A 13,150-nucleotide genomic window follows, 5' to 3' on the forward strand; every position below is an offset into this window, starting at 1 on the left:
GCATGACCGGCCCTTGACAAAACCATGTTGACTATCCCTAATCAGATGATGTCTGTCCAAATTCTCATAAATCCCGCCTCTTAGGACCTTCTCCAACCACTGCAGTAAGACTCATTGATCTATAGTTTCCTGGGTTGTCTCTACTCCCTTTCATGAACAAAGGAACAACATTTGCAACCCTCCAGTCCTCCAGTACTTTTCCCATCCTTATTGATGATGAAAAGATCATCATCAGAGGCTTAGCAATCTCCTCCCCCACTTCCCACAGTAGCCTGGGGTACATCTCGTCTGGTCACTTTATCACTAATTACATGTGACGTGACTGCAGCTGGACCACAAGGCAGGGCATCACAGGCAAACTTCACTGAACGATATGGATTACAATGTGAGAGTACAATAACTGACAGTGTAATTTCCTTTGCCTTTTGGGAAGCCAACTCACATTGCTTTGTCCATTGCCATTTCTTCCAGATCTGTAGTAATGATCTCAAGGAGTGGAGCACAGTAGCCAGGTTTGGCAGGAACCTGTTACAGTGATTGAGAAATCCAAACCATGACACATCCTTTGGCCTTGGGGCATCCATCACTGCTTGAATTTTCTCAGCACACTTGTAATTCCTGAGTATCAGTGGTGTGACCACAATAAGTGATGCTTGGTTTGAAGAATTCACACCTATTGCATTGTGTTCTGAGCCTATAATCCTCTATTTTTTTAAACACTGTCTTGAGATTTTGGAGATGTTCCTAGTCATCCTTATCAGTAACATTTGTGTCATCCAGGTAATACTGAGTGTCTGGGCAGCCTTGTAGCCCCTGTTCCATAGCTTTCTGCCAGAATGCAGGTGCAAGTGGTACTCCAAAAATAAGCTTATTACAGCAATAAAGCCCTTTGTGAATGTTTATGGTGAGATAAATCCACTTTGCTGAAGTTACCCTCCAGAAAGGTTTGCAAAGGTATCCTCTATCCTGGGCAAAGGGTATTGAACTACTTTCAGTACTGGGTTGATTGTGACGTTAAAATCACCACAGATCATGTCAGACCCATTCTTCTTGGCAACCGGGAGCAATGACTTTTCTCAATTCATTTAGTATATATCACCCAGTTGTCTGTTGTGCAATCAAAGGCATCTATCTTTCCAACATAGACAGCCATTTCTGTTTTTTATTATTATTATTATCATCTGGTACTTACTTTTTATGAACCCATAGATTTCGCTACCTTTTTTTGGACTGGAAATATTAAACACACAACAACTACATCTAGCACCAACAACCATTCCGTAGTCAAGGTCACTTAGTTGACATTTCTTCACCATTCTGACATTTGGTCTGAACAGCAACTAAACTTCTTGACCATGCCTGCATGCTTTTATGCATTGAGTTGCTGTCACAAGATTGGCTGATTAGATATTTGCATTAACAAGGTGTACAGGTATACCTAATAAAGTGGCCACAGAGGCGGAGACTAAGACACGATTGCTGATTTTCAGCAAAAACATGAATAATGGGCTGAATTATCTGCATATGTGCATTAAATTTCTATGATGTCGTGCTTATTAATCTATTTGTTTATTTTTTTTTCTTTCATTCATTCATTCAGATACAGCACAGAACAGGCCCTTCCGGCCCTTCGAGCTTCGCCGCCCAGCAACCGCTGACCGCTGACTTAACCCTAGCCTAATCACAGAACAATTAATAACTTACCAACTGGTATGTCTTTGGACTGTGGGAGGTAAACAGAGCACCCAGAAGAAGCCCACGAGAACATGCAAACTCTTTACAGAGAGCAGAGGAACTGAACCTGGGTCGCTGGTACTGTAAAGCGTCGTGCTAACCACTACAATACCGTGCCATTCTAGATAAGAATGTCAGCATATTTGGACAGTTATCTGTTATAATAATATTCACTATAATTTCAGTAAGGAAATTAAGCCAGACTGTATTTACAAAATGCTAAGTACCACAGCCTTCAGGAAAGCTCTCATAGGCTGAACTGCTCAGATAACACCATATATGGGTATTTTAAAGATCTCTGCATGAGCTTCGCAGTTTTCCACCAGTGCTGTTCACAACATCTTGGGGGTGCACATTTTGAAATGATTTTTAAATTAACTTCAAAGAAAATAACTCTCAGTTAGCTGTCCAGTTGAGAATTAAACAGGAGATATTAATTATGCTTGGATTATATCAGATTGCCATTTTATTATGCAGCTTGGTCCCATGCAGCATCAGAAACTTCGCCGTCAGAAATGTCTGTGTATTCCTGATGTGAGATAGTCAGAGTGAGGAAAAATATAACTGAAGACCCCAATCAGTGTATTCTCCGTCTCAGATTCAAGAAAATAAGCAAAATTATTGATATATCAGGGCGTTGTTCTGATATGGCTCTCATTTCTTTTATCCTTTCTCCTTCACATGTCTTTCTGATCTGATGATAACGGCAGCTTTCTCAACCTGCTCCAAATGCAGGACTCAGTGTGACAGTTTATCTAGGACATGCTGCAGAGAGACCTCCCCAAGCAACTCTTCTACAGTATAAAATAAAAATAGAAAATAAGTATGTTTTAAGTTGTGGAGAAGGGGAAGGAGGTGAAGAGGACAAAGGGAATGTCAATGTTGATGGGAGCTAATCTCTCTGGAGGAGATAAGTAGGGAGTCAACACATATAAAAAGCCTAAATAAAAAAAATGCTGCAATCTGTGATCTGTGCAGCACAGCAGTTACAGTAAACCTGAAAGCAAGAAAATGTTGGGAAAGCACCGTAAGTCAGTGAGCATCTGTGGAGACACAAACAAATAATGACATCAGAACTGGCCAAGGATTGTAAAGAGATAGAAATACAGATGCTGAAAATCTGAACCATAGAAAGAAAGTGTTGGAAACACGCAGGCAATTGTGAAGCACCTACAGAGAAATAAACAGGCCCCAAGTCAAATACCCGCCTTGAAACATTAATGAACTGAAACTCCAGTTTTGCTACTCAAACATAAGACCATAATATCATAAGATATAGGAGCAGAATTAGGCAATTTGGCCCATTGAGTCTGCTCCACCATTTCTTCATAGCTGATTCATTTCCCTCTCAGCCCCAATCTCCTGCCTTCTCCCCGTATCACTTCAAGCCCTGACTAATCAAGAATCTATCAAGCTCTGTCTTAAATATACCCAATAAATTGGCCTCCACAGCCGCCTGTGGCAACGAATTCCACAGATTTACCACTCTCTGGCTAAGGAAATTCTCCCTCATCTCCATTCTAAATGGACGTACCTCTATTCTGAAGCAATGTTCTCTGTTCCTAGACTAACCCACCAGAGGAAACATCCTCTCCACATCCACTCTACTGAAGCCTTTCAACATTCGATAAGGTTCAATGATATCCCCCGTCATTCTTCTGAATTCCATGTACCCTTAACATTCACAGATTAGTTTGGAATTGACCAATTCAGAATCAAACTGGGAAGGCTTCTAAACTGATTTTATGAATTTAATGTTCCACAACAACATCAATTTCTCCCTCTCCATCCCACTCAAGTGCCATGGCCAAAGCATAGGTACATTAAACAATTAATAGCAAATGCCATGGCCGTCTTTACTGTGAAATTATTTGAATACAGGAACAAAGATGTCTCATTTGATTTTGTAAAACTCATCAGAATTATTATGCACGGTTTTGGTCTCCTTTCCCAGGGGAGTAGTAAAGGTTCATTCCCCCGATTCCAGGGAAGCAAGTTTACCATGTAAGGAGAGACTGAGAAAACCAGTAGTTTAGAAGAAAGAGAAGAGATCTCATTGAAACTTACAAATGTTGTTAAAGGTTTTGAGACTTAATTCATGGAAGATGTTTCCCATGGCTGAGGAGTTTAGAGCCTGGGTCCACATATTGCAGATACTGTGAATGCCCGCTAGAAAATGAATCCCGGGGAGCATATGATGGCATATGTGTATCTTGATAATAAATTTACTTCAAACTTTGAAGATGGTTTGATCATTGTGTTCATTCAAAGAGATTGATAGACTTTTCAACTTTAAAGGAATTAAGAATTACATGAAGTACTGTTGTATAAGATCAGCTATGATGCTAATGAATGGCAGAGGAGGCTCACAGGCTGGGTGACCATTTGTGGTTCTACTTCTTATATTGTCATGTGTGATAGGCAAATGGAAGCACATGATATTCTGCTCATGATTGAGAGTAAATTTATTGGGAGGTAATTAGCTAGATTGGATTTGTCCTGGTTATCAGGAGCTGTATGTTGTCACACAATGTTGTACATTGTTAGATAGCTGCCAGTTTATATTTTGGCTAGAGGCACTGAGATCTTTAGTACTACAGCCAGGATGTTGTCTCAACCTGCAGCCTTTCCAATATTCTGTTCTCTCAATCTTGTCTTGATATAATATGAAATTGTTTGAATTGGCTGAAGAGGGTCTGCTGTGGTGGTGGAGATCTCAGGAGATGCTTTGTGGTGGTGATCATCCAATTGGCATTTCTGGGGAAACATGGTTGTAAATGCTTAAGCCTCACCTTTGGAACTCACATGCTGGCATATGCCATTGTTGAAGATGTTCCCAGAACCTCCCACTCACATTAATGGTTTAATTGCCCACCAACATTCACAACTAGATGTGGCAAGGTCCCAGAACTTGGAGCCAATTTGCTGATCGTTGGATCATCTCACTCTGCCCATCGCATGCTATCTTGCTGCTTAGCATGCATGTAGTCCAAAGCTACAGTGTTACCACATTGGTTCCTCATTTCTAGGTGCAGCTCATGGCATGCTCTTCTGGACTCCACATTGAATGGTTGTTAATTCCCTGGCTCAATTGTAATTCCTGTGAGGGAAATAGGGCAGGCTGTGAGGATATAGACTGCAGGAGTATACCTTTCTACTGCTTATTTCTGACAAGCCAGATCTCTCCAGAATCCATCTGATTCAGCATAGAGTATAACAGGGTCATTGGTGGGAAGATAGGATTGTGTTCTCCACAAATTCAGTGCTGCAGTCATTTCTACGAATACTATCTGCAAGAGTTAGTTTGCTGAGGATGAGGTGAAATATTTTGATACCTTCTTCAGCAAAAACCACCCATACCTCTGGCATGGAGATACATCTCCAACAAAGGAGGTGTAAGGCACTTCTTCCCCCTGCAGACCATCCTTGGGCAAGGTGTACACCTGTTTAGCCACCCCCCCCACCCCAATCAGGATCACAAGAAGCTAAGGGAATAGGTGATGGATGGTTGTATAAGCAGCTGGTGCATATCACCAAGTCCTGCTTGTGTGACCACTGACACCAGGCAGACAATCGCTGAAGGGTATTGATAATGGCTGCAATCACATGTCTTATAAAGTCACTGCCGAAAAAAAGGCAACAACAAACCTCTTCTGTGGAAAAGAATTGCCAAGAACAACCATGGTTATGGCAAGACCATGATCCCCTACATCACATGACAAGGCACATACTGATGGTGATAACCTGTCCCTATCTCTCTTATAAAAACTTCTGCCTTGGCATACCTTTCCTCTCTCCTGAACCATCAGGTTCCATGACCCCATCTTTCCTTCAGCCATTTCCAACTATTACTAGGCAGCCACCATCTTAAAACTCTCCCTTCTGTGTCTTTGCCACCTGCCTCTATCTGCCCATCATCCCTCATCTTACTTGGTTCCACCTATAACCTACCAGACAGATCAGTCTCATCTCTTTGTACGGGCTAACTTCCCTCAACACCCTCAATACTGATTTAGGTTTTCAAGCCAAAGTATGGACCACTTTTTCTTTTCCTCCACATATGCCACTTGACCTATTGAATTCCTCCTATGGTTTGTTCTTTGCCCAGTTTCCAGTATCTGTAATCTCAAACGTCTTCATTATACTTTTATTTTCTTAAGCAATCCCTCAGGATCAATAATGACTGACTTTCACCCCAGTTTTCTAACCACTGAGGAGGCTAGTATGACCAATGCAGGAAACATAATTGCTTCCACCAATCTTGGAATCAGAGACAATGGGACATATAGATGGATAGTTTTTGTGGTGGTCTGTTCTTTCCACTACATATGCAGGATTTCTGTATGCACCTGATGAACGCCTACAAGCTTCACAACATCATCATGAATGCTCCTTCTCTTTGGGTGATCAAGGGCCGGACATTCCCAAGTGTTTGTGGAGATGTTGTATATTTTTCAATAAAGGTTTGAGTATATCCTTGAATCTTTTCCTTTGTTCACTTGATAACATCTCCCCATGACAGAACTCAGAACAGGCTGTCAGTCCTGTGTATTCCTGTTGGACATGTGAATGGCAAGACCTGCCTAATGTAGTCAAGAATGTATAAGCAGAACACACAAACTGCTGGAGGAACTCAGCAGGCCAGGTAGCATCTATGGAAAAGAGTACAGTCAATATTTTGGGCCGAAACCCTTAAGAATTCTCTGTCGATGCAGTAAATTTCTATGATACTGTGCTAATTTATTTATTATGTTATTGAGACAAAGCACAAAACAGGCCCTTCCAGCACCTTCAAGCCACACCACCCGCAAACCCCTATTCAACCTAGCCTAATCATGGGACAATTTATAATGACCAATTAGCCTACCAACCAGTATATCTTTAGAATGCGGGAGGAAACTGGAGCATCCTACGGAAACCTGTGCTTTCTTTGTAATGCCATTTACATGCCGAATCCAGGACAGATCCTCTGAAATGATAACACCAAAGCATTTAACGTTGCTGAACCTCTCCACCTCCGAACTGCTGATGAGGGCTGGCTCATGGACCTCTGGCTTCCTCCTCCTAAAGCCCATAATCAGCTTCTTGGTCTTGCTGATATTGAGTAAGAGGTTGTTGTTGTGGCACCCACTCAGCCAGATTTTCAATTTCCCCCCAAATGCATATTCATCACCATCTTTGTTTCAACCTATAATAGTGGTGTTGACCGCATACTTAAATATGACATTGAAGGAGTGCTTAGCCGCACAGTCATAAGCACAAAGCAAGTAGAGCAGAGGGCTAAGCAAGCAGCCTTGTAGTGTGCTTCTGTTGAGGGGAATAGTGGAGGAGATGTTGTTGCTCATCTGAACTGACTTCAATACCACCTACCAACCTGTGCAGCTTTCAGAGGTGATCTTTTTGAAACATAATATTTTGAGCATGCACGACAGATACTATAGATGGCAATGAAATGTTTCATCTCACGAGAGAATCTATAACTAGAGAGCAAATGTAGTTAAGGGATCATCCATTTAAGATGGTGACAGGGATGAAATTCTCCTCTTGGAGGATTGTAAACCTCTGCATTCTTCAGTTCACGAAACTGTTAAGACCAATTCATTAAACATATTTCACAGCAAGGCTAGACGGATGTTTAGTCTGTAAATGGGCTGAGGGTTAAGAAAACAGAGAGGAGAGGTATCTAATTAAGTGGTGAGAGCTCCATGGTCTATGTGGTTTAATGAGGTTCTCATTCTAGTCCACAGTTTCTCACAGTATGCATTAATTCTAATCAATGGTGTTAATGGGTCTTGAACATAAGAAGATACAAATCAGAAGCAGGAGCGGGATAATCAGCTCATTGAACCTCCTCATGAGGAAGAAGGAAGAGTACTAAAGGTTTATGAAGCAAAGATCAAACAGAGCTCTAAAAAGGAGCTTAAGAAGGGATTTAGGAGAGATAGAAAGGGACATGAGAAAGCCATGCTGAGTAGGATTAAGGAAAATCCTAAGGTATTCTACATATACATGAAGAACAGGAGAATGAGTAGAGTGAACATCAGAAACAAAAAAGGATATCTGTGCCTGGAATTGGAAGAAGCAGGCGACGTCCTTAATGAATACTTTGCTTCAGTATTCACCAGTGAGAGGGATGTTAACAGTTGTGAAGACAGTGTAGAACATGCTGGAACATGTTGACATTAAGATAGAGGATGTGCTGGAACTTTTCTACAACATTCAGATAGATAAGTTCCATATTCTGGATGAGATATATCACAGGCTACTACAGAAAGCGAGGGAAGAACTTAATGACCTTTGCATCCTCACTGGCCACAGCAGTAGTGCCAGAAGACTGGAGGATGGCAAATGTTATTCCTTTGTTCAAGAAAGATAATAGGGGTAATCCTGGGAATTAGATTGGCGAGCCTTTTATCAGTGGCGGAAAAAATATTGGACAGGATTCCTCGAGACAGGATTTATAAGCATTTGTGGATGTATAGTCTGAACAGGGATAGTCAGCATTGGACAGATCATGCTTCATGAGCCTGAGTGAATACTTCAATGGAGTGACAAGACAATTTGATGAAGGTAGGGAAGTGGATGTGGTGGATATGGATTTTATTGTACATTGTTTGACAAGATTCTCCATGATAGCCTCATTCAGAAAGTCAGGAGGCATGGGATCCATAGAAATTTGGCTGGCAGATTCAGAATTAACTTGCCCACAGAAGGCAGAGGGCTGTAGTAGATGGAAGGTATTTTGCCTGCATGAACACCATGACTGCTGGTGTTCCGCAGAAATCTGTTTCAAGACACCTGCTCTTTTTGAATTTTATAAATGACAGATGATGAAGTGGAAGGGTGGGTTACTAAGGAGGGCAATGGCTAATATGGGAGGGCATAATTTTAAGGTGACTGGAGGAAAGTATGGGGGGAGGGGGTTGCCAGACGTACAGTAGGCTTTTTACAGAGAACGATAGTAATTACGTGAAGGTTAGAGGTGATGTGGATAGTGTAGAAGGTTGTAAAAGGTTACAACAGGACATTGACAGGATGCAGAACTGGACTTTGGAAGGTCAAACTTAAAGGCAGATAACAGGGTTAATGGCAGGATTTGTAGCAGTCTGGAGGAACAAAGGGATCTTGAGACAATACCCACAGATTTCTCTAAGTTGCTGTGCAGATTGTAGGGTGGTTAAGAAGGAACATAGCATTCATTAGTTGTGGGATTGAGTTCTAGAGCCATGAGGTAATGTTGCAGCTCTATAAAAATCTGGTTATCAGAATCAGAATCAGGACTAGATTTATTATCACTGACATATGTTGTGAAATTTGTTGTTTTGCGGCAGCAATACAAAATAATTACTATAACTTACAATAAGAAATACTTTTAAAAATAAATAAGCTGTGTAAAAAGAGGACAAAAAGTGACGCAGTGCACTTGGATTCATGGTCCATTCAGAAATCAGATGGCAGAGGGGAAGCAGCTGTTCCTAAAACATTGAGTGTGTGTCTTCAGGCTCCAGTACCTCCTCCCTGATGGTACAATGAGAAGGGAGTATGTGCTGGATGGTGACGGTCCTTAATGTTTGATGCCAACTTCTTGAGGTATCGCCAATTGAAATTGTCCTCAATGGTGGGGTCACATGTGTACTAATGCTTCCTTACCAGACCATGGTCCCCATGGTACATCTGTAAGTACTTGCTAGAGTCTTTGGTGACATTCCAAATTTTAAATTCCTAATGAAATATAGCCACTGACATGCCTTCTTCATAATGTATCAAAATGTTGAACCCAGGATAGATCTTCAGAGATGTTGATACCCTTAAGTGCATGCCCTCTGGTCTTAGACATTTCAAACCTGGGAAAAAGATTCTGTCTATCTACTCAATCGATGCCATTCATAATCTTATAAACCTCTATGAAATCTCCCCCGAGTCTCTGCTGCTCCAGAGAAAACAACCCAAGTTTGTCCACTCTCTCTTACAGATGGAAATAAATGGAAATGAATAAACAGCTGACATTTTGGGCTGAGACACTTCCTCAATGGTGGGTCTCACCAATGTACAGGAAACCACACTGGGAGCACTGAACACAATAGACAACTCTAGCAGATTCACTGGTGAAGTGTTGCCTCACCCGGCAGCAGCTTCTGCACTCTCTCCAAATCCCCAAATTCCTTCCTGTAATTGGGTGACCATAATTGCACACAATAGCTTTTATCAACAAAGGTAAATGATTGTTACAAAAACTGATGTAGATACCCAGCAAGACAGAGAGCATCTGTGGAGACAGAATTAGAATTAACATTTCACTTCCTTCACTGGATCAGTTACACTGAGGAAATATGTTAAATTGCAGAGACGGAAAGGATGGAGAGAATAAATGGGCTGTCTGGATCAGACAGAGACCACGACTATTCAGGTGACACATCGAATTTGGAGCTGTCAAATTCGTGAATCAAGTCAATGCTGTCATCAATATACTAGTTGTACCAGTTCAGAGAGGGGGCATCCCATCCAACACATCATCCTGCACAACTTCACCATCTCCAAAGGAGTACTACCAACAAATATATCATCACTTCACCTGCTTTCTTTGCTTTCCGCAGGGATAGTTCCTCCATGATTCCCACATCCACTCACCCCTACTCACTAACCGCCCCGCCCCGCCGCCCCCAGCACTTACCCCTGCAAGCAGTCTCAGTGCGACACCTGCCCATTCACCTCCATTCAGGGCCCCAAACAGTCCTTCCGGGTGAGGCAACAGTTCACCAGCGAATCTGCTAGAGACTTCTATCGTGTCCAGTGCTCCCGATGCAGCCTCCTCTGCATTGGTGTAGTTATGTAGCACAACAGAGTGATGAAATACTGGATCCATTGAGACAGTATTGTAAATCTTGGGGTGGTGGGAGAAAAGGTACGTTTGGGGACGTGGCACAAAAGGAATTGAGACACTGGAAAATGAGAAAAAATTGAATTCAGTTACTCTCTGGAAGACAACAGCCTTATGTTCATTGTTGGGGTCATGGTTCAGAGAAAGGTAATGAGTTGGTATCTTAAAACTGATATTTGGTCTTGATAAAAGCCATTTCACCAAACCACTGCAGGCACAATTACAATAGTTTTGCAAATCCAGAAGTGGGTGAATGAGGAGACTATTCATGACTTGCCAGATTAGATTTTGGAGCTTTCAATGATTTTGTCTTCTGCTCCACAGATGCTGCCTGACCTGCTGAACTTTAAGATAGAAGCTGCACTTAGTAACAAGCAGACATAAATGATGGTGGTTAGGGTATTTTTGACTGCAAAATAAACTTTCCTATCAGCTGACATTTTAAGAATTTTGATGACAAGAGCTAAAAGTAAGATACAAGCTGAAATAGGCAAAGAACAATGTGGTTTTGTGAAAGACAAAGGTACAAGAAACGCAATATTGATGTTAAGGATACTATCAGAACAAGTTATTCAAGTGCAAAAAGATTTGTTTGTTTTATCAACTACACAAAAGCATTTGATAAAGTGAAGCACACTAAGTTATTTGAAATATTACAGAAAACTCTAGGTCTAGATTCGAAAGACCTCCACCTAATCAGAAATCTGTACTGGAAACAAACTGCCGCTGTAAGAATAGATGGAGAAGTGAGTCAGTTTACGAAAATCAAGAGAGGCGTTAGACAAGGGTGGTGTTTTCTCCCCTGATTTATTTAATGTGTACTGTGAAACAATATCACAAAAAATAAGAGACATCTTGGGAATCAAAGTTGGCGGTGAAAACATCAATAATTTCCAATATGCAGATGACACTGTGTTAATTGCAAGTACAGAGGAAGAACTACAAAACTTAATTGATATAGTTGTTGAAGAAAGTGCAAAAATGGGCCTATCTATCAATTTCAAAAAGACAGAATGTATGGTGATATCCAAAAAGAAGGAGAATCCTATCTGCAGGCTGAGAATAAACGGGGAAGATATAAAACAAGTAAAGAACTTTTACTAAGGAAGCTGGGTGATATCAGACGGCAGGTGCGACTTGGGCATCAAAAGAAAAATAGGGATGGCAAAAGACACCTTTACGAAAATGAAGAGTATACTGACCAATTCTAAACTAGGCATGACAACCCACGTCAGAGTACTGAAATGTTACATTTATCCAGTTATGTTATATGGCTCAGAATGTTGGACAATATCTAGTAACATGGGAAATGAATTGTAGCAGCAGAGATGTGGTTTTTGAAGAGGATGCAAAGAATATCATGGACGAAACGAATATCTAACGTGGATGTCATGAACAGAGCAAAAACAAAAAGAGAAATAATGTATGAGATCATGAAAAGGCAACAAAACTTCATTGGACATGTGATTAGGAAAGAGGAGTTAGAATGCATGGTAATTATGGGAAAAATTGAAGGGAAGAAAGCAAGAGGAAGAAAAGACAAATGATGATGGAGACAGCAGCCAGAGAATTGGAAATGAATACCAATGAATTGATCCGCTTGACCCGAAACAGGAGTGTGTGGGCCATGGCAGTTAAAGCTCAAACTAGGCACGGCACCTGATGATGATTAGCTGACAGGTTACCCACATTGCAACCCATCCCTTAGCAAGAGAACCCAACTAGCTGGGGTTCAGGTAGCACCTCCAGTTCCACCTCCAAGGTTGTTTGAGGATCAGACTCGTCTTCAGTTCAAGCTCCGCCTCCAAATCAAGCCCCTCCTCCGAAGGCAGTTAGCCAAGCGCGTGCTCATTTACGAGTTTGCGTGATGACGTGAGGCCGTCGCCAACGGAGCTGGCGAGGACGGTGTGGGAAACCGCTGGAAGAACGGCTTGAGGGCAACGGGAGCGACGGCGGAAGCAGTTTCGCGATGATCGCTTCTTGACAGTGAAAGCAAGCCGGTGCCTCGCACCCTTTCCACAAGGTCACTGCCATCGGTCGTAAACTGTGACGATCGTTGCCGGCGAGCCATGGATGGGTGCCCCCCGCTGCTGCTCTCGCACTTGTTGGTCAATGACCGACCATTCCAAGTCACCTTAACCAAGTCCGTGTTCTCCTGGCAGCCGCTGCGGCCGAGGAAGCCTTCGTCAGCGGGAGGAGGTGAGTCGCCAGCCGCCGATGCCACTGAGCTCCCACCCTCGTAGGTATCGGTGCCTGTCGGCGACGGGACGGTAGGGGAACGTTGAGCAGCTGTTACTCGATTGGGAAGGTTTGGGGTGTGGGGAGAGCGAGGTTGCTGTTGGCGACTTGTTTATAATCAAAAGAAGTAGTGTTTCATTTTATTAATAAGTGCAAGCGACCGGGAGTCAATATGTTTGATCCCTGTGGGAAGCGGGAAAATCGGCTGAAACTCCATGTCAACTTTCTGTGGAGAACAAACAAAAATGGATGGAGATGCCTGGAATGTCCTGTAGTTAAGTGTTAAGCTTCAAAATCCCC

The 13,150-nt window shown here is 42.2% G+C and overlaps 1 protein-coding gene across 1 annotated transcript in view; it reads left to right on the top strand.

Annotated features, from left to right (window-relative positions):
- The first annotated feature begins 12,489 nt into the window (after positions 1–12,489).
- Positions 12,490–13,150, top strand: part of cerk (ceramide kinase) — a 49,743-nt gene continuing 49,082 nt past the window's right edge. Inside the window, exon 1 of the mRNA XM_072241313.1 lies at positions 12,490–12,811. Coding sequence (XP_072097414.1) covers positions 12,682–12,811 — 130 coding nt within the window. The 5' untranslated portion in view covers positions 12,490–12,681. The remainder of the gene's footprint in view (positions 12,812–13,150) is intronic.

Source organism: Mobula birostris, chromosome 23 (genome assembly GCF_030028105.1).
Source record: "Mobula birostris isolate sMobBir1 chromosome 23, sMobBir1.hap1, whole genome shotgun sequence".
NCBI lineage: Eukaryota > Metazoa > Chordata > Chondrichthyes > Myliobatiformes > Myliobatidae > Mobula > Mobula birostris.